Source organism: Scyliorhinus torazame, chromosome 10, assembly GCF_047496885.1.
Source record: "Scyliorhinus torazame isolate Kashiwa2021f chromosome 10, sScyTor2.1, whole genome shotgun sequence".
Classification (NCBI taxonomy): domain Eukaryota; kingdom Metazoa; phylum Chordata; class Chondrichthyes; order Carcharhiniformes; family Scyliorhinidae; genus Scyliorhinus; species Scyliorhinus torazame.
Window position 1 is genome coordinate 49,379,578 of NC_092716.1, and position 23,792 is coordinate 49,403,369.

Below are 23,792 nucleotides of genomic sequence, written 5' to 3' on the forward strand. Positions count from 1 at the left end.
GATGCAATATGTAAATAGTCTAACTAGGGAAGGGGCAGTACTGGACCTGGTATTGGGGAATGAGCCTGGGCAGGTGGTTGAGGTTTCCGTAGGGGAACCTTTTGGAGTAGTGTCCACAATTCCATAACTTTTAGGGTACTTTTGGATCGGGATGAGGGTAACCCTCAGGTTAAAGTGCTGAACTGGGGAAAGGCAAATTATGATAACATTAGACAGGAATTGAAGGATTTGGATTGGGTGCGGCTGTTGGGCGGTAAATCAACATCAGACATGTGGGAGTCTTTCAAGCGACAGTGGATTAGGATTCAGGAAAGTCACGTTCCTGAGAGAACAAAGGATAAGTATTGGAAGTTTAGGGAGCCTTGGATAACGAGAGATATTGTGAACTTCGTCAAAAAGAAAAAGGAGGCTTTTGTACGGTCTAGAAGAGTGGGGACAATCAAAACTCTTGAGTAGTATAAAGAAAGTAGGAAAGTACTTAAGTGGAAATTAGGAGGGCTTGGAGGGGTCATAAAAAGTCATTGGCAAATAGGATTAAGGTGAATCCCAAAGCTTTTTATTCAAATGTAAAAAGCAGGAGGCTGGCCAGGGAAACGATTGGACCACTTAATGACAGTGGGGGGAATCTGTGTTGAGCCAGAGGAAATGGGCAAGGTACTAAATGAGTACTTAGCATCAGTGTTCACCAAGGAAAAGAACTTTGTGGAAGATGATTCTTGGGTTGGGTGTGTGGACAGTCTGGGTCATGTTGACATCAAAAAGGAGGAGGTATTGCTATTTTAAGACATTAAGGCAGATGCGTCTCCTGGGCCTGATGGGATTTGCCCCAGAATACTGAGAGAAGCAAGGGAGGAAATTACTGGGGCCTTGACTGACATCTTTGTATCCTCATTGGCTACAGGTGAGATCCCAAAGGACTGGAGAATACCTAAGGTGGTGCTGCTGTTTAAGAAAGATAGCAGGGATAATCCAGGAAACTATAGGCCGGTGAGCCTCACGTCGGTAGTTGATAAATTATTGGAGAGAATTCTCAGGGACAGGATTTATACACATTTGGAAACAAACGGACTTATTAGCGATGGACAGCATGGTTTTGTGAAGGGGAGGTTGTGCCTCACTAACTTGATCTCGCTTTTTGAGGAGGTGACAAAGATGATTGATATGGGGAGGGTGGTGGGTGTTGTTTACATGGACTTCAGTAAAGCCTTTGACAAGGTGCCTCATGGCAGACTGGTACAAAAGGTGAAGTCACACAGGATCAGAGGTGAGGTGGCAAGATGGAAACAGAACTGGCTCAGTCACAGAAGGTAGCAGTAGAAGGGTGTTATTCTGAAGGGAAGGTTGTGACTACAGGGATCGGTGCTGGGGCCTCTGTTGTTTGTAGTATACGTAAACGATTTGGAGGAAAATGCAGCTGGTCTGATTAGTAAGTTCGTGGATGACACCCGAGGTTGGTGGAGTGGCAGATAGTGTTGAGGATTGTCAGTGGATACAGCAGGACATAGATAGGTTGGAGACCTGGGAAGCGAAATGGCAAATGGAGTTTAGTCCGGACAAATGTGAGGTAATGCATTTTGGTAAGTCTAACATAGAGGGGAAAACTCCAGTAAATGGCAAAACTCTTCGGAATATAGAAAGTCAGTGAGATCTGGGCGTACAGGTCCACAGATCTTTGAAAGTGGCAACACAAGGTAGTCAAGAAAGCATATGGAATGCTTGACTTCATTGGACGGGGCATTGAGTATAAAAACTGGTAAGTAATGCTACAGTTGTATAGAACCATGGTAAGGCCACACTTGGAATATTGCGCACAAGTCTGGTCGGCACACTACGGGAAGGATGTGGAGGCTTTGGGGAGGGTGCAGAGGAGGTTTACCAGGATGTTGCCTGGTCTAGAGGGTGTTAGCTATGTGGAGAGGCTGAATAGACTCGGACTGTTTTCATTGGAAAGACCGAGGTTGAGGGGTGACCTGATAGAGGCCTACAAGATTATGAGGAGCATGGATGGAGTGGATGGGCAGGCACTCTTTCCCAGGGTGGAGGGGTCAGTCACTAGGGGACATAGCTTAAAGGTCCGTGGGGTAGTTTAGAGGAGATGTGCGAGGCAGGTTTTTTTACAGCGAGGGTGGGCAGTGCTTGGAATGTGCTGTCAGGGGAGGTTGTGGAAGCAGATACATTAATGGCATTCAGAAGGCATCTTGACAAATACGTGGATAGGATGGGTATAGAGGGAAACGGAACTAGGAAGTGCTGAGGGTTTTGGCCAGGGGTGGTATCATGACCAGTACAGGCTTAGAGGGCCAAAATAAAGGCTGTATTATCCTTTGTTCTTTGTTCTCACTTTGTTGACCCGTCCTTGAATTCTTCTGATAGTACTTTGGTCTCTGTTTCTTTCACTTCATAGATGTCATAGAATTTTACAGTGCAGAAGGAGGCCATTCGGCCCATAGAGTCTGCACCGGCTCTTGGAAAGAAAACCCGACCCAAGCCCACACCACCACCCTATCCCCATAACCCAGTAACCCTACCCAACACTAAGGGCAATTTTGGACACTAAGGGCAATTTATCATGGCCAATCCACCTAACCTGAACATCTTTGGACTATGGGAGGAAACCGGAGCACCCGGATGAAACCCACGCACACACTGGGAGAACGTGCAGACTCCGCAGAGACAGTGACCCAAGCCGGGAATCGAACCTAGAACACTGGAGCTGTGAAGCAATTGTGCTAACCACTATGCTACTGTGCTGTCCAACATTCTTTCTGTCCAAATTCCCTGGCCGGGATTCTCCGAAGGTGGGGCTATGTCCCCACGCCCGCCGGAAAACGGGTTTTCAAGAAGTCTGGAGTGATTCTGCGACTTCAAGAGGGATAGCAGGGCCCCGGTGTGCGCCGCGCAGCTCCTGCTGCTGATAAGAGGCCCTGCACATCCGGCCGCGCATGCGCACTGCCGCCGTTTTCGCACCGGCCTCCGCGCAACATGGAGCCACTCAGCAGGCCGGCGCGGAAGAAGATATGCCCGCCCCCCACCCCCTCCCGGATTGCTTGCGCCCGCCGATCGGTAGCCCCGATCGCGGGCCTGACCGTCGTGGATGTCCCCCGGAATCTGTTCCCCCTGGCCCTCCACTAGGACGGCCACCACAGCCGCGGGTCCGAGCTCCTGCCGGGTGAAACCATAAAGGAACCACGCCGGCAGAGCTCGGCTAGTCGACCGCGGAGGACCTCTTTCAGTGGCCCCCGACCACGCCAGGTTGCCCACACGCAGGCGACTGCCGCCGATTCTCTGGTCGCCGAAGAATCACGTCCCGGCATCAGAGCCGATCCCGGTCTGAGACCCCATTCTCCGCCCCCGCGCCGAACGCAATTTTGGCTTGGAGGCTCGGAGAATCCCGGCCCCTGTTATCAGGATTGTATCTTGATCCTTAGGAGCTTGCGGGAGGCATTCTCCATTGGCTGAGGCCAAAACGTGAAACGCAATTGGGCGGAGAATAGCTACCGACACTAGCTCCCCGTGTTTGCATGAGTTTCGCCCCATCAACCCAAAGATATGCAGGGTAGGTGGATTGGCCACGCTAAATTGTCCCTTAATTGAAAAAATAAATTGGGTATTCTAAATTCATTTTAAAAATTGGAAGGCTGTCCATTTGCCATGCTGCTTTGGATTTAATCAGTATGGAATCAGGAAGGGGGTGGGGTCCCCGTCTGCTGTGCTTTCCATCATCACCAAAATGGCATTAAATTCTGCCCACCATCTCCCAGAATTTTTTCCAATAATTTTCCCAGCACTGACTGGTCTGTACTTTTTTGGGCTATCTTTCCTCCCTCTTTAAACAATGGTACAATGTCAGCAATCCTCTGACACCATGCTGTTGCCGGAGAGGATTGGAAAATGATGGTCAGAACCTTCACTCTTTCTCCCTTGTTTCTTTTAGAGTTCTGGTATGCATTTCACCCTTACTCTCACTGTCCAATGTACCCATCACCCTCTTTCTCACTGACCTAAATTTGCTCTAAGTTTAACAATACACTGATTTTTATATTATTATTTTTTGCAAATCCCTCCATTCTTTTGCTCCTCCCTATCTCTGTAACCTCCTAAGCCTCCAATCCTTTGAGCTCATTAACTCCTGCAATTTCATCTCCCACTCCACTTGCTCTGCCTTCAGCTGCCTTAGCCCTAAGCTCTGGAATTTCCTCCCTGAACCTTTCTGTCTCCTCCTTTTAAAATCTAGCTTTTTGGCCAAACTGCAGAATTAGGCCATTCAGCCCATTGAGTCTGCTCTGCCATGTGATCACGGCTGATATGTTTCTCATCCCCATTCTCCTGCCTTCTCCCATTAACCCCTGATCCCCTTATTGATCAAGAACCTATCTATCTCTGTTTTAAAGACACTCAGTGACTTGGCCTCCACATCCTTCTGTGGCAATGAGTTCCGCAGATATACCACCCTCTGAAGAAATTCCTCCTCATATAGTTTTAAAGGAACATCTCTTCAGTCTGAGGCTGTGCCCTTCGGTTCTAGTCTATCCTACTCGTGGAAATATCTTCTCCATGTCCACTCTATCCAAACTTCTCAGTATTCTGTAAGTTTCAGTGAGATCCCCAACCCCCCCCCCCCATCCTTCAAAACTCCATCGAGTACAGACCCAGAGTCCTCAACCGCTCCTCATATGACAAGCTCTTCATTCCCGAGATCATTCTTGCTTCTGTTCAACCTTCCGAAGTGCATAACCTCACACTTTTCCACATTGTATTCTATCTGCCACTTCTTTGCCCACTTTTCTAGCCTGCCCAAGTCCTTCTGCAGCCTCCCTGCTTCCTCAACACTACCTATCGCTCTACATATCTTTGTATCATCTGCAATCTTAGCAACAATGCCCTCAGTTCTTCTTCGAGATCATTAATGTATATCATGAATATTTGTGGTCCCAGCACTGACCCCTCTCGTCACCGGCTGCCATCCTGAAAAAGATCCCTTTTTTCCCACTCTCCTCCTTCTGCCAGTCGCCCAGTCCCCTATCCATGCCAGTACTTTGCCCCTAACACCATGGGCTCTTATCTTATTTAGCAGCCTCCTGATCGCCACCTTGTCAAAGGCCTTCTGAAAATCCAAATAGATCATGTCCAGTGGTTCTCCTTTGTCTAACGTCCTCATTACCTCCTCAAAGAATTCTAACAGATGTGTCAGGCATGACCTCCCCTTGACAAAGGCTTGCCGACTCAGTCCTATTTTACCATGCAGTTCCAAGAACTCTAAAATCTTACCAACGACCAAAATCAGTTTCCCATCTTCTGCCTCCCTCCCTCCTTAAACAGGGGTGTTACATTAGCCATTTTCCAGTCATCTGGGAACTTCCTGACTCCAATGATTCCTGAAAGATCACCACCAATGACTCCACAATCTCCTTCAAGAACCTAGGGTGTAGTCCATTCGATCCTGGTGATTTATCCACTTTCACACCTTTCAGCTCCCCAGCACTTTCTCCCATGTGATGACCACTACGTCTGCCCTGACACTCTTGAAATTCTGGTATGTCACTGTTGTCTTCCACTGGAAGACTGATGCAAAGCACGTATGCAGTTCCTCTGCCATTTCTTTGTTCCCCATTACTACACTGCCAGCCTTATTTTCCAGTGGTCCAGTGTCCATTCTTGCCTCTCTCTTACCTTTCATCGATCAAAAACTCTTGCAATCGTCTTTTGTATTACTAGATAGTTTACACTCATATTTCACTTTCTCCCCCCTTATTGCTCTTTCAGTTGTCCTTTGCTTGCTTTTAAAAGCTTCCTAATCCTCTGTCTTCCCATTAATCCTCGCCACATTGTATGCTTTTTCTTTTGCTTTTATGCTGTCCTTGACTTCACTTGTCAGCCGTGGTTGCCTCGTTCTGCCCTTAGCATGTTTCCTCCTCCTTGGGAAGAATTTCTGTATTGCGTCCCGAATAATCCCCCAAACCCCTGCCATTGCTGTTCCTCCAACCTCCCTGCTCGGCTCCCCTTCCAATCAACTCTGGACAGCTCCTCCCTCATGTCATTGTAATTAGCCTTATTTAATTGTAATACCATTACATCTGATTCCATCTTCTCTCTCTAAAACTGCAGGGTAAATTCTGTCATATTGTGGTCACTGCCCCAAAAGGTTCTTTCAACTTAAGTTCCTAATCAAGTCTGCCTCATTTCACATCACCAAATCAAGAATTGGCTGTTCCCTACTGGGCTCTGCCACAAGCTGCTCCAAAAAAATCATCTCATAGACATTTCACAAATTTCTTTCCTTGGGATCCACTACCAACCTGATTTTCCCAGTCCACCTGCATATTGAAGTCCCCCATGAGTATTGTAATATTGCCTTTCTTATCTGCGTTTTCTATCTCCTGATTTATTTTCTGACCCACATCCTGACTACTCTTGGGGGCCTGTACATAACTCCCATCAAGGTAGGGCGGCACGGTGGTGCAGTGGTTAGCACTGCTGCCTCACAGTGCCGTGGACTCGGGTTCGATCCCAGCCCAGGGTCACTGTCCGTGTGGAGTTTGCACATTCTCCCCGTGTTTGTGGGAGATTCACTCCCACGACCCAAACTGTGCAAGGTAGGTGGATTGGCCACGTGGAATTGGGTTCTTTAAATTTATTTTTTAAAATAAAATACACTCCCATCAGGGTCTTTTTTTCCTTTTCAATTCCTCAACTCTACCCACACAGATTCTAAGCCTTACGACTTTTTTTTTAAGGGGCAATTTAGCGTGGCCAGTCCACCTAGCCTGCACATCTTTGAGTTGTGGGGGTGACTCCCACGCAGACATGGGGAGAAAGTCCAAACTCCAGAACTATTTTTCCATTGTGCAGGATGAAGCTTGCTGAAACTATCTTCATTATTACCAAATTTGATTTAATAATAATAATGTTTATTATTGTCACAAGTAGGCTTATTAACACAGCAATGAAGTTACTGCGAAAAGCCCCGAGTCGCCACATTCTAGCGCCTGTTCGGGTACACAGAGGGAGAATTCAGAATTCTCAGCTGGTACAGGAATTGAAGCTGTGCTGCTGGCCTTATTCTGCATTACAAACCAGTTGTCTAGCCCACTGAGCTGAACCAGCCCAATAAGTAGCTGCAGAGTGGCCGATGTATTACTTGTAATTTTCCAAAATCCTTGGATTCTGGACAGGTACCAGAGGTCTATGATTGGGTGCCAATATGACACCCCTATTCAAAAGGAAGGGAGGCAAAAACGGGGTAATTGTCAGCTGATTACCCTAACATCTATTGTTAGAAAAATGTTGGCATCAATTATTAAGGAAGTAATAGCAGCATGTTTGGAAAATCATAATCTAATCAAGCAGAGTCAACATGGCCTCATGAATGGGAAATCATGTCTCACTAATTTATTTGAGTTTTTCGAGGAAGTCTCAACCAGAGTGGATAGAGGGGAACCAGTTGATGTATTGTTTTTGGACTTCCAGAAGATGTTTGACAAGGTACCTCACAAAAGGTTAATTCATAAGTTTAGAGCCTAAGGTGTTGGAGGTACTATATTGACATGGGTAGAGAATTGTCTAATGGGCAGGAAACAACAAGTGGGGATAAGGAGCTTATTTTCAGGTTGGTGACCTGTAACCAGTGGGGTTATACTGAGGGAGAATTCAGAATGTCCAATTCACCTTACAAGCACGTCTTTCGGGACTTGTGGGAGGAAACCGGAGTGACCCACGGTGGGAATCGAACCCGGGCCCCTGGTGCTGTGAAGCAACAGTGCTAACCCCTGTGCTACCATGCCGCCCATTTCAGTGCACTACATCAATTGAAGTTCAGTTTCTACGGTGCAACCGCTTTGTAGCTTTCTAATGTAAGAGAAAAATAAGCACAACTTTGTGAAGCGATTGGACCTTTAAGTGTCCTTTGCTTTTAAAATGTGTTAAGTGGTGACTGGTGACTCTTCTGTTATGCTGTAATATGTAATGCATTGAAATAGACAATTAGACAATAATTTAACAGATTTTTGTTCTCACTATCATAGCTTCATTTGGTTCACTGGAACCCAGTAAAATGCAACAACAGTGGTGAAGCCATTCTGTCTGAAAATGGTCTTGCAGTTGTCGGAGTATTTCTAAAGGTAACTTGAAACAACTGAGCACTTCCTTGTGATTTGGATTATTACTCATTTGGAAATATGATGGTACATTTTTCTCTGTGGGCACTCAGTGATCACCTCACAGTCCTGAGTCTATAAAGTTGTAACTTGCACTAATGTTCCTGTATTAACGTAGCCTTGGAAAGCTCCAGACACAGGCATGTCCTCTGTCTAGGCTATGTGTTTAGAAATCAGGCTAAAAGTCCAATCAGAGCTGCAGGCCTGAGATTTAAGCTCCTGGCTGTCAATGTCACGGCATTTGGAGAGCAGTCATAAAAAGAACCCAAGTGCTTCCAATTTTCTGGAAGTGGAGAAATTTCAAGCCAACCTTTTATTCAACCTGCAAAATGGACCCAGGCCAAGTATCTTCCAGCCTGCATGTGTCTAGGGGTAGGGCCTTCTACCATGTTTCCTTGGCTGTACAAGGATTATAATTGGAGAAAGAATGATAATAGCAACACTGGACTTCCACCTACTCCAGGACACTCCTCAGAAGATCCCAGTGTAGAGAATAGCAGCAGGGACTTGATGTAAACGGCTTGAACCTGTATCCCGTTTTCCTCTTTCCTGTGCCAAGGATTTACCAATTGCCCTAGTGCAGGGAAGAAGAAAGTCTACCCTGTGAAAACAATCTGAATAATAAAAGAAACCGTGTTCCAACAGAATATCAATATTTAAAAGAATTTTGCAAGAGATATTTTTGATTGGTACATGATCAACTTCTTATTGATGTTTTGTTTTATTAAAAGCTTGGAAAAAGGCATGATAGTCTACAGAAACTTGTGGATGCATTGCCAGCTGTTAAACATAAGGTAGGTGGATGACTGCATTTAGTTTGTTTTCCTTTTTTTCACTTGCATTTATGCCCCTCTATGTTATTGATGTTCTCCTCAGTTGAAAAAGCAGGGGTGGTTCAGACTGGACAACTGGATAGGGTATACTCAAGCAGTTCAGCTCAAGTACATTGTTACTGAGGAATCACAGTCACAGTCTTAATTCTTCCAGTTTCTAAGGTGAAAGTTTAACATGGGCGCCAAATATTGATGGCTGTCAAAAAACTTTATTTTATGGTTTAGATTTTCTTATGTGTTCACTAATGTGGGGGCATCAGTGCAGGATAATTTTCCACTTTTGGCAACTATTTTTACGATTCAACATTCAAGTCAATTAGATCCCATTAAGCACTTTCTGTAGAGTCCCAACAGGATGACTTAATCTCAATCTTACCTGAGTAGCTTCTTTTTTGAAGTATTCCACTTCTACCAATTGCAGTTATGGGGCTTTTTGGTAAAATTTTAAGTGCCCAACAATCGCTGCACAGCATGCACTGCCTCCTCTTAAGGGCTGCTCAGCAGCTATACATGTATCATACTTTACCTAATCTAATCTAGTGATGAGAGTTTACATACCTGCTGTGTTTTGGGTTTACTAAGGGTCTGAAAAATATGTAAATTTGGCTGCATTATATGGCTGAAATGTTTTATAGCTTGTGGCATGTTTAAAGTAAATGCTGAAGGGAAGAAACACCCTTCACTGATGTTTTTTGTAGCCTGATTTGTTATGATCTTGGCTGGGATTTTCCGATCCCACCCGAAATCTATGGACTTTTGGCTGGTTCATCAAATTTTCTGGTCCACTCACGGATTCCCACCACAGGAGGGACTGGAAAATCCTGGCCCGTCTGACTAATTTGCACCTATTTTAGTGTGTCTTTGCTGTTGAGCTGTTTAATCCAATCTCTTAAAGCTGCGTTTTATCTGCCAACTGTGCAAGTTTTCTACAGTATCTTGCATACTGCCCAAATGAGTATGGCTCCAGGTTTTTGTGTGTTTCCACGTTGGTTAGAATCATAGATTATCATAGAATTTACAGTGCAGAAGGAGGCCATTCGGCCCATCGAGTCTGCACCGGCTCTTGGAAAGAGCACCCGCCGCCCTATCCCCATAACCCAGTAACCCCACCCAACACTAAGGGCAATTTTGGACACTAAGGGCAATTTATCATGGCCAATCCACCTAACCAGCACATCTTTGGACTGTGGGAGGAAACCGGAGCACCTGGAGGAAACCCACGCACACACGGGGAGGATGTGCAGACTCCGCACAGACAGTGACCCAAGCCGGAATCGAACCTGGGACCCTGGAGCTGTGAAGCAATTGTGCTATCCACAAGGCTACCGTGCTGCCCCGCACGGTTAGAAAAAGGATGATTGACAGGGATGGCACCTTACACCTTCAGCATTCAGTCAGGATTGGCCCAGATGCTCCCTCCTATCTGTACAGGGTGAGGGAGCATACCCAAAGAGCATCTGCATGTATCTGCAAATTATGATTCCCAAAAAAGGCCGTCACCAATTTACCTGACCTGCTCTTAAACATTGGCATGATCTCTGCTTCAACCACTCACTCAGTGCATTCCACAGCCTCCTAACCCAATGCAGGTATTCCTGTTCTCTGTCTGAAACCGCTTGTTTAATTTTGTATCTATGTATCGCTCCATGTCGAGGAAGGGCCTCCATTCCATGTATGTGCTGCTGGTATATTGCCATCATACGTGAATGCGTACAACCATAATTCCTTCATTTTCTACCAATTTACAGTGCCACAATTATTTTGAGGGCCATAAAGACCATAAGGGAACCACGGGTATCACTTAAAGCCATAGTTGCTTACTCCTTTAAAATGTCCAACAACAAACCTGAAAGGTGATGCAACAAGACAACATAGAATCATAGAATTTTACAACACAGAAGGGGGCCATTCAGACAATGTCAGCACCGGCTCCCAAAAGAGCTGCCTAGCTAGTCCCATTCACCAGCCCTATCTCCGTGGCCCTCTAAATTCATCACGTTCAAACATATATCCAGCTCTCTTTTGAAACCTCCTATGCAATCCGCCTCCACCATTCTCTCTGGCAGTGCATTCCATTACCCAAAACTCTCTTGAGTAAAGAATTTTCTCTTCATCTCATTCCTAGCTCTGTTGCTGACCATCTTGAAATTGTGACCTCTGGTCACTGACTTACCAACCAGTGGAAACAGAATATCCTTCTTACCCTGTCAAAATTGTTCATAATGTTGAAACCTCAATAAGGTCACCTCTTAATCTTCTCTGCTCTAAGGAGAACAAGCCCAATTTCTCTAATCTTTCACTGTATCTAAGATTCCTCATTCCTGGTATCATTCTAGTAAATCTCCTCTGCACTCTCTCTCGGGCTTTAACATCCTTCCTTAAATAAGGTGCCCAGAACAGAACACAATATTCCAAATGTGGTCCAACCTGTCATGAGGCACCATATCAAATGCCCTCTGAAAGTCCAAATATGCAACATTTAACAGCACTACCCTCAACTACTGCTTGTGCCACCTTGTCAACAAACTCAATTAAATTTGTCAGACATGACCTGCCATTGACAAAGCCATGTTGACTGTCCAACTTATTTTTCTCTGTGTATATTTATCCTATCCCGTATTATGGCTTCCATCAGTTTACCCACTATTGATGTCACGCTGACAGGTCTGTAACTTCCTGTGTTATCCTTTGCACCTTTCTTAAACAATGGCATCATATTTGCAATCCACCAGTCCTCCGGGACTAATCTTATGTTCAAGAGGCGTGGAAAATATCTGTCAAAGGATCTGCAATTTGCTCCCTTCCCTCTCTCAGCAATCTAGGATGCTTCCCATCGGGCCTGGCGACTTCTCTACCTGGAGTGCTGCCAGCCTTTTTAGCACCTTTTCTTTATCACTACCGCTCAGTTGCTCATTACCCACATTTTCAACTTGGCCATTGTCACCACCTTCTATTTTGGTAAAGACAAAGCAAAGTACTCATTTAGTACCTCTGCCATACACACCGCTTCAGTGAGCAGCTTACCCTCCTTGTCCCTTATGGGCCCCGCTCTATCCTTCACTAATCATTTGCTATTAATATGTTTGAAGAACACTCTACTATTTGTTTTAGCGCAGCCTGCCATCCTTTCCTCGTGCTTCCTCTTAGCCATCCTTATTTCAACCTTAGCCTCTCTCCTGCATTCGAGATACCCTTCCTGATTTCTATTGCTATTATTATTCCGGCATGTATCACATGCCTCTTTTTTCTTATTTTCTCCTCAAGAACCTGAGTCATCCATAGTACTCTAGCTTTGGATATCCTGACTTTATTTCTCATGGGTATATACCTAGTTTGCACCCTTTTCATCTCTTCTTTGAAAGTCTCTCATTTCTCATCCACTGTTTTAACCACCAAAATGCTGGTGATCAAGGTTGTTAGAATACAAGCCAGCCAAGGTGTCCAAAGTTATTGTTGTCTGCTATGTGTTGCACAACTTTGCCTGACAAAGAAGTTTTGCCATGAATACAGGAGAATGCAGGTAGCAGCAATCAAAGGAAGAAAATGCTGGCTGGAGGATAAAATTTGTGACTCAACAAGAATTTCATGGCAGACTCAGCTAAGCACCTAAAGTACCATTACACAGCAATAACCTGACTCTTGCCAATACTATGGCTAAATAAAACATTACTTCCCCTGCCCCATCCATGCATCCCGAAATACTTGTGCATTGCACTGCAACATAAGGTGTCCCATTCCAACTGAACTCTCTCAGCACTTTTGAGTGCCAATTACCCCATCCTAAAATTATGTACTACATATGCTCTCACTTTGATTTCCTCTTCAAGAACAGGCCATTAACTGTAAGGCCAAACAATGTGCTGCTTAGAGTACAATTGATTATACAGTCAGTTAAGAAAAATGTTACAAGAACGGAAAGTGCTGGAAATGCACAGCAGGTCTGTCAGCATCAGTGAAAATAGAAACAAAATTAATATTTCAGTTCAACGGTCTTTTAATGATTGGTCCTCAACCTGAAACATTAACCCTAATTCCATATCCAAAAATGCTGCCAAACTTAATGAACATTTCCAACATTTTCTACTTGTATCTCAGATTTCCAGCATCCAAGTATTTTACTTTTGCATTAATGAGAGATATATTGAGTATCTCTACACAAGCTAATCAAAATTAAGTATTTGAAAACATTTGGAATCCAGAATTCAAGATCCAATTAGTGAGCATTTAAAGATGCGTGGATTAAATGAGGATTTCATAATGGATTTGCTTAAAATAAGTTTAATAAAACATTTTGAAGAAATGCTTGAACAAGTAAAGGAAATAGATTGGACATAGAGGGTGTGATTCTCCAAATCTGAGACAAAGTGTTGACGCTGACTCAAAATTTCTAGAGTTCCACGACAGTAAAACTGGCACCACACGTGGACTGATTCTGCTACTGTGGAACACAATCAATTTTCATGAGAAACAGTGCCGGATTCACCAGTTTCGCAATTGACACTCAGGAGGCTGACAAGCTGCAGTCGCATATAAACAATTCTCCCCCCACACTCACCATCACAGCCAACAAGATGGCAGCAAGGAGAGCAGCCCCAAGATTCACAGATGCCAAGCTGGAGACTCTCCTGGACATGGAGGCTGCCAGCCGCTGCCGTTCGCCATACCTGATGCAGGTGGCAGAGAAGGTCAGCGCCATGGGCAACGTCATCCGGACCAGTCAGCAGTATCAAAAAAACTGCACGACCTCCTCAGAGCGGCCAGGGTGAGGTGGCAGCACTGTGCTCCTGGCACCAAACCCCCTTCCACACACCCGTGACCCTATACCTCCCACCCGAAAGGCGGGCAAACCCCCCCTGCAGCACATGCCGGCACTCATACTAGCCACCATGGCTGGGTGCCCTGGCCACTGAAGCCACCAGTTACCGAACCCCAGGGCTGCATGCATTGAACTGTCTAACCCTGCACCATCCCCACACTACCCTCGCCCTACACCACACTCACCGCCACACCACCCTCACCTGACACCACCCCCACCCTCACCACCGCCCACCCCAGGTTCCATGGCCGCGAGCATGCGCACCCTGGTCGACACCAGAGTAGGCCTCCAGGTGCTGGGGTAGCCTCAGGGGATAGCTCCACTCGCAACCCTGTCCCATGGAGTAGACCAGAGGCCATCGGGCACCCCGAGGGAGGAGGAGGTGTTGAGGAGGTCCGTGCTGGTGACTCCCGCAGAGGAGGTGCGTGACCCCCCCCCCCTTCTGTCCCTGACTCATCTGGTGGTCAGCAGGGGGAACAGGGCGGCACCACGCCACCTGGGACACCCGAGCAGCATCCAGGCCCGGTCGCCCCAGAAGCCGGCCACCAACGGGGACCCAGGTCGCAGGGCGGAATCCCAGCAGGCCACCTCCACTCCTGCTGTACCATCTGGGGAACCACATAGACGTAGCGTTAGGGCAAATCAAGTCCGAAAGTTCGACACCAGTTAAGTTGGCACAGGTGCAGGGCACAGTTTAGTTATAGGGGCTAGGCACAAACCTGTAAATATTTGCTACTTTAATAATCACTTATTGTCACAAGTAGGCTTCAATTAGGTTACTGTGAAAAGCCCCTAGTCGCCACATTCCGGCGTCTGTTCGGGGAGGCTGGTACGGGAATTGAACCCGCGCTGCTGGCATTGTTCTGCATTACAAGCCAGCTATTTAGCCCACTGTGCTAAACCATCCCAGGTTTAAACACCTGTTACCACTGTTACAACCTGTCTTGGTGCTCTGCCAGATTTGTGTGCTAGGCTGGCCGGAGCGCGCGGGGCGGGATGGGCGAGTGGGAGAAATGAGCAGATGTTGTGGGTGGCCCGGGCTCCCCCCTCCAACCGTCCCCAACACCACTCAGGGATTCGATGGGACCGTGTGATGGAATGGCTAACTCGCATGCAGGGATCACTCAGGTGGATGGTAGATAGTGCTACTGGTGTACATGCCCCTGGCCAGTCTCCCCCCTCCCCCCCCCCCCCCCCCCCCCCCCCAGTCGGTGAACCTGTAGGTGATCAGAGCGTCCCATGCACGTTGGCCCTGCCCTGCGGCCTCCAATGCCTGCCTGGGCCCGATATTCTGCCCATCATCACCCTCCCCCGCATCGTCCTCCTCTGATGAGGTCTTGTGTTCCTCCTCCACCAGCATATCGCGCTTCTGCTGAGCGATGTTGTGGAGGATGCAACATGCCGCCATGATGAGGGCCCCTCCATAGCAGTCCAAGCACCTGAACCGCATCTTCAGGAGACTGAAGCACCGCTCGATCACGCTCCTGGTTGCTGTATGGGCATCGTTGTAGCGGGTCTCCACATCTGCCACGACCGCAGCGTATAACCTCTGTAACCCAGGAGCTAACCCCCCAGCTGGGTGGGGGCATTTAGAACATGTCAGGAATCGCCGGGTTTGCCAGGATGAAGGTGCCCGGGTATTAGACGCAGAGGTGAATGATACGCAGCCTGTTGGGCGGCTGGCTCTCCAAACTGAACGGCTGCCACCTGTTCCTCTGCGGCACACACCACTGCTGCACCCTCCGCTGCTTCAGCTTTTCCTCCTCAAGCAGCCGCAGCTCGCACAGTCGCAGGGCTTCTCCCAGGGCTGTGGCGACTAACAGGAAGGCAACTATTGCTGGTTGAATTCCAATATCCATTTCTGCAGGGGGTGAAAGGCCGACATGTTAGCATGCTGCGTACCCCTGTGCCCAACCAGATCCAACTGGCTACATGGTGGCCCTGGTTGGCCCTGCGGGCTCTGCCCCCATATGTACACCCCCATTCTCACACCCCGGGCCTCGTCGACACTTAGCACCGTGGGGGCCTCTGGCCCTGGCGCCTGTCCCTGATGCCAGAAGTATCTTCGACCGGCACTGCCGTTGCCAGGGGTTTGCTCCCCGCCCTGCGTAGGGGCTACTGTGGGCGTTGCCCTGGGTGGGTCGTCGGCAGGTGGCGGCCAGGTGAAGGGGTGTATGGCGGAGGTTGGTGTGGGAGTGGAGGGCATCCACACGGCCGGTGTCACTGCAGAACCAGGGGCCAAGGTGAGTGCTCAGTGGGGTGCACAGCAAGATAGCTGTCTTGCTGGCCGCAGTAATGGTGGTCCGGGACTGGACACCGCCCCAGTCCCGTGAGGGGGGTCACCCCCTTGGCCTGTTCCCCCATCAACCCCCACTCCCCCAGCCCTGGCTGGGCCCTCCCCTCCCCGGCCAATTTCCAGTCCAGCAGCCCACAGGCACTTCTCTCTACATCCTACCTCCTCTTTCTCCCTCATCAGCCATGATGCCGGTTTCACGATTTTTAAAAGCATAAGTGAACCTCGCCATCGGGAACTCATCCCATCGGAGGAGGTGAATCGCGGAGGCCCTGGAAAATACCCGGTCGGGCCCGCTAATGATACACAAAAGGTGTTTACTGTGCATGCACTCCAAAATGCATTGACGCCGCTGTCGAGGTGACGGAGAATTGCGATTTGGCGTCAAATATGCGTCGCTGCGATTTTGACATCGGACCCGATTCGCCACCCAATTGCATTTCCCAATTTCGGTGTTAGCCAACGGAGAGGTCCCGCCCAGGCTTTCTGGATTTTCAGAAGTCTTTTCATAAAATGTTTCACAGACGTGGGTTTGAATACGTCCCATAATCGAGAGTGGTTCCCACTTCGTGAAGTGTATTATGGAGCGTGATGATGACAGGTTCCTCTTTTGAGATGATCTAGAATTTGGGGTCACTGTTCAAAAATAAGAGGTCACCCATTTAAAACTAAGATGAGGCAAAATTCTTTCTCTGATGGTCATGAATCTTTGGAGCTCTCTTACTGCAAATGCAGTGGAAGCAGAGGCTTTGAATGTTTTTAAGGCAGTGGTGGATAGATTTTTGGTAAACAAGGGGGTGATAGGTTATTGGGGGGTAGGCAGTATGTGGATTTGAACCGATCAGATCAACCATAATCTTATTGAATTGGGGAACAGGCTCGAGGGCCGAATGGCATATTGCTGCACCTTGTTCTAATTTGCGACATCATCATGTTGGTTTACGATAATACCATATGCATGTGGGTATTTAGATAGCAGTTTTAAAGAATTGAGCCAATTATCTACTTATCCCATTGGAATAATATGTTCAGAAGACAATAATACGCCTTCAGGGTAGGATTTGCCACAGATGGGTAATCCATTTTTTTACGGGCAATCTTGTCTGGGTGGGTTTTTAAACTGCAGCTGAAAACAAGTCTCAACTTTGGAGTTCCAATTCTGTTGATAGTAGGGACGGCTCATTTCAGTGGGCAGTTACATTGTGTGTATTTTCTGATTGGAATCTTTCATTCAGAGGACTCTTTTGATTGCTCATTGAATATCCTCCTCCCTGTAATCCATGGGGTGAGGGCTGAAAACTATTCAGACAGATGGGTATTGTGGTCTTTGTTGGAGATACGACCTCCAGTGAAGAGGAGAGGAGGACGAGAAGAGTGAGAGGAATAAGGGATCACAGGGAGGCTCCACATGCTGTGGGAAGGGAACAGAGCAAAGCCATATTCCAGTGGTCAGGAAGAGCCTAAAAAACACATCAAGGCACAGGCGATCATATGTTTGTTTAATTCTCTATTCTACTTTACCTGGATGGCTTGGATGCGTAGTGTTGAATAAAGAACACAAAGCTTTGTTAACGAACAAAATTATAAATATATTACACTACTAACTAAGATTTGCTCACATTCCTAAAGTAGAAGGTTATTTTATAAAACTATGCTATCTCTAACTTGCAGAACTCTCAAGTTTACAACTGCTCTCTATGCCTGACACTCTTACAGCTCTCTCCTAACTCTTAACTCCTAATCATTTCATCATTTTCTAATTTCATCCCAGAATTCCCTAGTCACATGATATTTATATGACTGATCTGTGGTTCCCTCTAGTGATAAGAAGCATTATCAACTTGTTAACCCTTTACATCACAGTCAATATACATCTCATGACAATGTTGTCCCAAATATATACAGGCAGCGATTAAGTGAGACTTAGTGCAGAAGACAACTCAGGCTTTCAAGGACAATAACAGGTTTATTGAAATAATTTCACTCCATTTCCAAATTGCAATATGAAACTCCTAAAGCCCTTACATCCAAACCTTCTCCATCATTCCACACATTTGCACAATGCCTCCTACCTTCCCTCAAACTTTGATTTCCTACCTTAACCTTCACACACAAGTCGCATAGCTACAGCTATGAATAAGAACATAAGCATGAAGGCAATGTGAGTTTTCTGTTTATTCACAAGCCTGCAAGGCAGACCAACACCATTAAAGAAACATGGGTGGCATAGTGGTTAGCACTGCTGCCTCACAACGCCAGGGACCCGGGTTCAATTCCAGCCTCACTTCCTCCCTTTGTCTACGTAGGTTTCCTCCCGGTGCTCCGGTCTCCTCCCACAGTCCAAAGATGTGCATGTTAGGTGGATTGGCTATGCGAAATTGCCCCGTAGTGTCCAAAATATTAGACTGCGTTAGGGTGTGTGCGTGCGCCTAGATAGGATGCACTTTCCAAGGGCCAGTGCAGACTCGATGGGCCGAATGGCCTCCTTCTGCACTGTAATATTCTACGATTTCTAAATCACCCATGTGCCCCTATTTGTGACTAACGTGGGAATACAAATGCATTTACGAGTGCTCTGGGTCAGTGATGATTCCCCCGTCTTTTGCGACTGCACTGGAGACAGGCATCTGATCTGACATCTCTCTTGCCATGGATAATTACGGCGGGCAACATCTGTGGCCATAGCCTTGACCAGCTAGCCACTGCAGAAAACTCTTGCTGAAACACATGCGAGTCCAAAGTCGCTGCAGCAATGATCGAGGCAGGTGTCTATGGCTGATGAATGAGTGTGGTGCTGTCCCATCAAAAGTGTCTCGAGAGGAACTTACAGAAGGAGGCAGCTGCTGTTCATTCCTTGCCTCTAGGACTTGCTGGTCCCCCCTGCCAAACAGGAGCAAGCTGGGTGACCGCCCATGCTTCCAGTTCCCTGGGTTGGTGCCCCTGGGCTCAGGGCCAGGCACAACCCGACAATTGCGTCTGCAGTGCACTCGGTTTGCCCCCCCCAGAACAGTCGGCAGTTTGTCTATGAAAGAACTTTGGTGCTCCGAAGGGTGGGTGATCGCAGCACTCGACGTTGGTGGACATCTCCACAGTCCAGGCCAGAGCACACAACCTCTCTGGTATACCTGCAAAATCTTCACGGACTTCTCACTGAACGTGCATCATCTGCTGCTACAAGGATGACTCCAGAGGTTCATATTCAACTTGGAATCAGTCTCTGGATCATCTTGGATACTCCTCCGATTGCCAAAGGCCTGCTCCACCACTCTCCAGTAGCTGCGTGTGTGAATGAAGTCCCCTCACCAGTGTGTCCTTGACCCTTATCCGACATGATGAACCCTACCGAAGTGATAGTATCTGCAGAGAGAGGATGTGATACTACATCTTCTGAGGATTCCTCGAGGGGAAAGGTTGTTGCACTCTTCGGCTGCAGCCTGCGCTGAAGAGGCTTCTCGTATAACAGAGATCAGTAAGGAGGTAATCGTGAATCAGATTAATGAACACATCACCCCTACCAAACGACTCTCTCAAACTTTTTCACACATGGCATGCATGAATGAATCCTGCAGACCCAATGAAACCTCGCATGATGATGTGAAACTTCTCATTGTGAAGCTTTTTAAGGGGTTCCAATGTATGAATTCTATTCACCAAACACATTGCATATTTCCTAACCTCCATTCATCTAACATTAGCCATCTCCTCTTATTATCCATCAGATCCAAGCCTTAATCATGCCACTGCCTATACCCCTGGACATGTCGGGCTCCAGCAGAGCCAACATTTGCTCCTCAAATGCTGCCAAAGTTGCTTCAGTATTTTCAGCGTGACCACCACCACAGCACTACCCGAAAACTTCCCTGGGGCAAACTGGAGCGAGGCCTTTGCCAGCGCCCGCAACCCTGACCCCTTTCAAGAGCCTGCCTCCATCCTCACCAAAAAGCCTCTGTCTCCCTGCTCCAAACCCGCACCTTGTCCATGTTTGCCGCCCAGTAATGGTATAACAGATTCGGAAGAGCCAAGCCCCCTGACTGTTGCCTTCTCTGGAGTACCGACCTCCAAATTCTTTCCACCTTGCCGGCCCACACAAACAACAAAACCAACCTATCCATCCTGATTAAAAACGATTTTGGCAAAAAGACCGGCGGGCACTGAAATAAAAAAAAACCCGCGGCAAAATTTTCAACTTAACCGCCTGCAACTGCCAATGATAGGGGAAGAGTGTCCCACCTCAAGATCCCTGCCCATCAGACTCGTAAAGTTCAACTTACGGAACCGGGCCCAATCCCGAGCCACCTGCACTCCCAAATATCTAAAGTAGGTTGTTGCCACCTGAAATGACAACTCCCCCATCCCAACTCCTGCCCCTGGAACACCACAAAACACTCATTTTTTCCTCAATTTAATTTATAGCCTTAAAAGCCCCAAACCTCATTCGCAGTCCCATTATATCCCTCACTGAAGAGCCCATGTAAGAGATATACAGCAACAAATCTTCAGCATTCAGGTACACCCTATGTTTCACCCCCCTCCTCACTATCCACCTCCATTTATCCAAGCACCTCAGCGCTAGAGCCAAGGGCTCTATATACAGCGCAAACAGAAGAGGGCACTTAGGGCACTCCTGCCTCGTTCCCCTATGCAGTGGAAAGTACCCTGAATTCATCCCATTTGTGCGCACACACACCATTGGATCCTTGTACAGAAATTTCACCTATGACACCAACTTAGGCCCAATCCCAAACCTCTCCAACACCGCAATCAAAAAGCTCCACTCCACATGATCAAACGCCTTCTCCGTATCCAGCGCCACCACTACCTCCAACTACCTCAATTCTGCAGGAGAAAGCACCACATTCAATAGACACCGCACATTTGACGACAACTGTCTGCCATTTACGAACCCCATCTGATCCTCCCCAATCACCTTTGGTAGGCACTCCTCCAACCTAAGTGCCAGTACCTTCGCCAATATCTTGGCATGCACATTCAACAAAGATATAGGCCTATGCGACCTACACTCCACTGGGTGCTTGTCCTTCTTAAGCAACAATGAAATGGATGCCTGTCCCATTTTCTCTGGCAGTGCCCCTTAGCCACTACATCTTCAAACATCTCCACCAACAGCGGCGCTGACTTATCCATAAACTTTACGTAAAACTCTACTGGGAAACCATCCGGCCTCGATGCCTTACCTGTCTACATTTTTCCTAACACTACCTGCACTTAAAAACATAAGAACTAGAAGCAGGAGTAGGCCATCTGGCCCCTCGAGCCTGCTCCGTCATTCAATGAGATCATGGCTGATCTTTTGTGGACTCAGCTCCACTTTCCGGCGCGAACACCATAACCCTTAATCCCTTTATTCTTCAAAAAACTATCTATCTCTATCTTAAAAACATTTAATGAAGGGGCCTCTACTGCTTCACTGGGCAAGGAATTCCATAGATTCACAACCCTTTGGGTGAAGAAGTTCCTCCTAAACTCAGTCCTAAATCTACTTCCCCTTATTTTGAGGCTATGCCCCCTAGTTCTGCTTTCACCCGCCAGTGGAAACAACCTGCCCGCATCTATCCTCTCTATTCCCTTCATAATTTTATATGTTTCTATAAGATCCCCCCTCATCCTTCTAAATTCCAACGAGTACAGTCCGAGTCTACTCAACCGCTCCTCGTAATCCAACCCCTTCAGCTCTGGGATTAACCTAGTGAATTTCCTCTGCACACCCTCCAGTGCCAGTACGTCCTTTCTCAAGTAAGGAGACCAAAACCGAACACAATACTCCAGGTGTGGCCTCACTAACACCGTATACAATTGCAGCATAACCCCCCTAGTCTTAAACTCCATCCCTCTAGCAATGAAGGACAAAACTCCATTTGCCTTCTTAATCACCTGTTGTACCTGTAAACCAACTTTTTACGACTCATGCACCAGCACATCCAGGTCTCTCTGCACAGCAGCATTTTATCATTTAAATAATAATCCCTTTTGCTGTTATTCCTACCAAAATGGATAACCTCACGTTTGTCAACATTGTATTCCATCTGCCAGACCCTAGCCCATTCACTCAGTCGATCCAAATCCCTCTGCAGACTTTCAGTATCCTCTGCACTTTTTGCTTTACCGCTTATCTTAGTGTCGTCTGCAAACGTGGACACAATGCACTTGGTCCCCAACTCCAAATCATCTGTGTAAATTGTGAACAGTTGTGGGTCCAACACTGATCCCTGAGGGACACCACTGGCTACTGATTGCCAACCAGAGAAACACCCATTAATTCCCACTCTTTGCTTTCTATTAATTAACCAATCCTCTATCCATGCTACTACTTTCCCCTTAATGCCATGCATCTTTATCTTATGCAGCAACCTTTTGTGTGGCACCTTGTCAAAGGCTTTCTGGAAATCCAGATATACCACATCCATTGGCTCCCCGTTATCTACCGCACTGGTAATGTCCTCAAACAATTCCACTAAATTAGTTCGGCACGACCTGCCCTTTATGAACCCATGCTGCGTCTGCCCTATGGGACAATTTCCATCCAGATGCCTCGCTATTTCTTCGTTGGTGATAGATTCCAGCATCTTCCCTACTACCGAAGTTAAACTCACTGGCCTATAATTACCCGCTTTCTGCCTACCTCCTTTTTTAAACAGTGGTGTCACGTTTGCTAATTTCCAAACTGCCGGGACCACCCCAGAGTCTAGTGAATTTTGGTAAATTATCACTAGTGCATTTGCAATTTCCCTAGCCATCTCTTTTAGCACTCTGGGATGCATTCCATCGGAGCCAGGAGACTTGTCTACCTTTAGCCCCATTAGCTTGCCCATCACTACCTCCTTGGTGATAACAATCCTCTCAAGGTCCTCACCTGTCATAGCCTCATTTCCATCAGCCACTGGCATGTTATTTGTGTCTTCCACTGTGAAGACCGACCCAAAAAACCTGTTCAGTTCCTCAGCCATTTCCTCACCTCCCATTATTAAATCTCCCTTCTCATCCTCTAAAGGACCAATATTTACCTTAGCCACTCTTTTTTGTTTTATATATTTGTAGAAACTTTTACTATCTGTTTTTATATTCTGAGCAAGTTTACTCTCAGAATCTATTTTACTCTTCTTTATAGCTTTTTTAGTAGCTTTCTGTTGCCCCCTAAAGATTTCCCAGTCCTCTAGTCTCCCACTGATCTTTGCTACTTTGTATGTTTTTTCCTTCAATTTGATACTCTCCCTTATTTCCTTAGATATCCACAGTCGATTTTCCCTCTTTCTACCGTCCTTCCTTTTTGTTGGTATAAACCTTTGCTGAGCACTGTGAAAAATCGCTTGAAGGTTCTCCACTGTTCCTCAACTGTTTCACCATAAAGCCTTTGCTCCCAGTCTACCTTAGCCAGTTCTTCTCTCATCCCATTGTAATCTCCTTTGTTTAAGCACAAAACACTAGTGCTTGATTTTACCTTCTCACCCTCCATCTGTATTTTAAATTCCACCATATTGTGATTGCTCCTTCCGAGAGGATCCCTAACTATGAGATCCTGAATCAATCCTGTCTCATTACACAGGACCAGATCTAGGACCGCTTGTTCCCTCGTAAGTTCCATTACATACTGTTCCAGGAAACTATCGCGGATACATTCTATAAAGCTTCTCAAAGCTGCCTTGACCGACCTGGTTAAACCAATCGACATGTAGATTAAA

General features: G+C 46.8%; 1 protein-coding gene across 1 annotated transcript in view; it reads left to right on the forward strand.

Annotated features, from left to right (window-relative positions):
• ca5a (carbonic anhydrase Va) overlaps nucleotides 1–23,792 on the forward strand; it is a 132,195-nt gene that overhangs the window by 87,878 nt on the left and 20,525 nt on the right. The window contains exons 5-6 of the mRNA XM_072518080.1: nucleotides 8,022–8,117; nucleotides 8,885–8,947. Of these exons, the coding sequence (XP_072374181.1) occupies nucleotides 8,022–8,117; nucleotides 8,885–8,947 (159 nt within the window). The remainder of the gene's footprint in view (nucleotides 1–8,021; nucleotides 8,118–8,884; nucleotides 8,948–23,792) is intronic.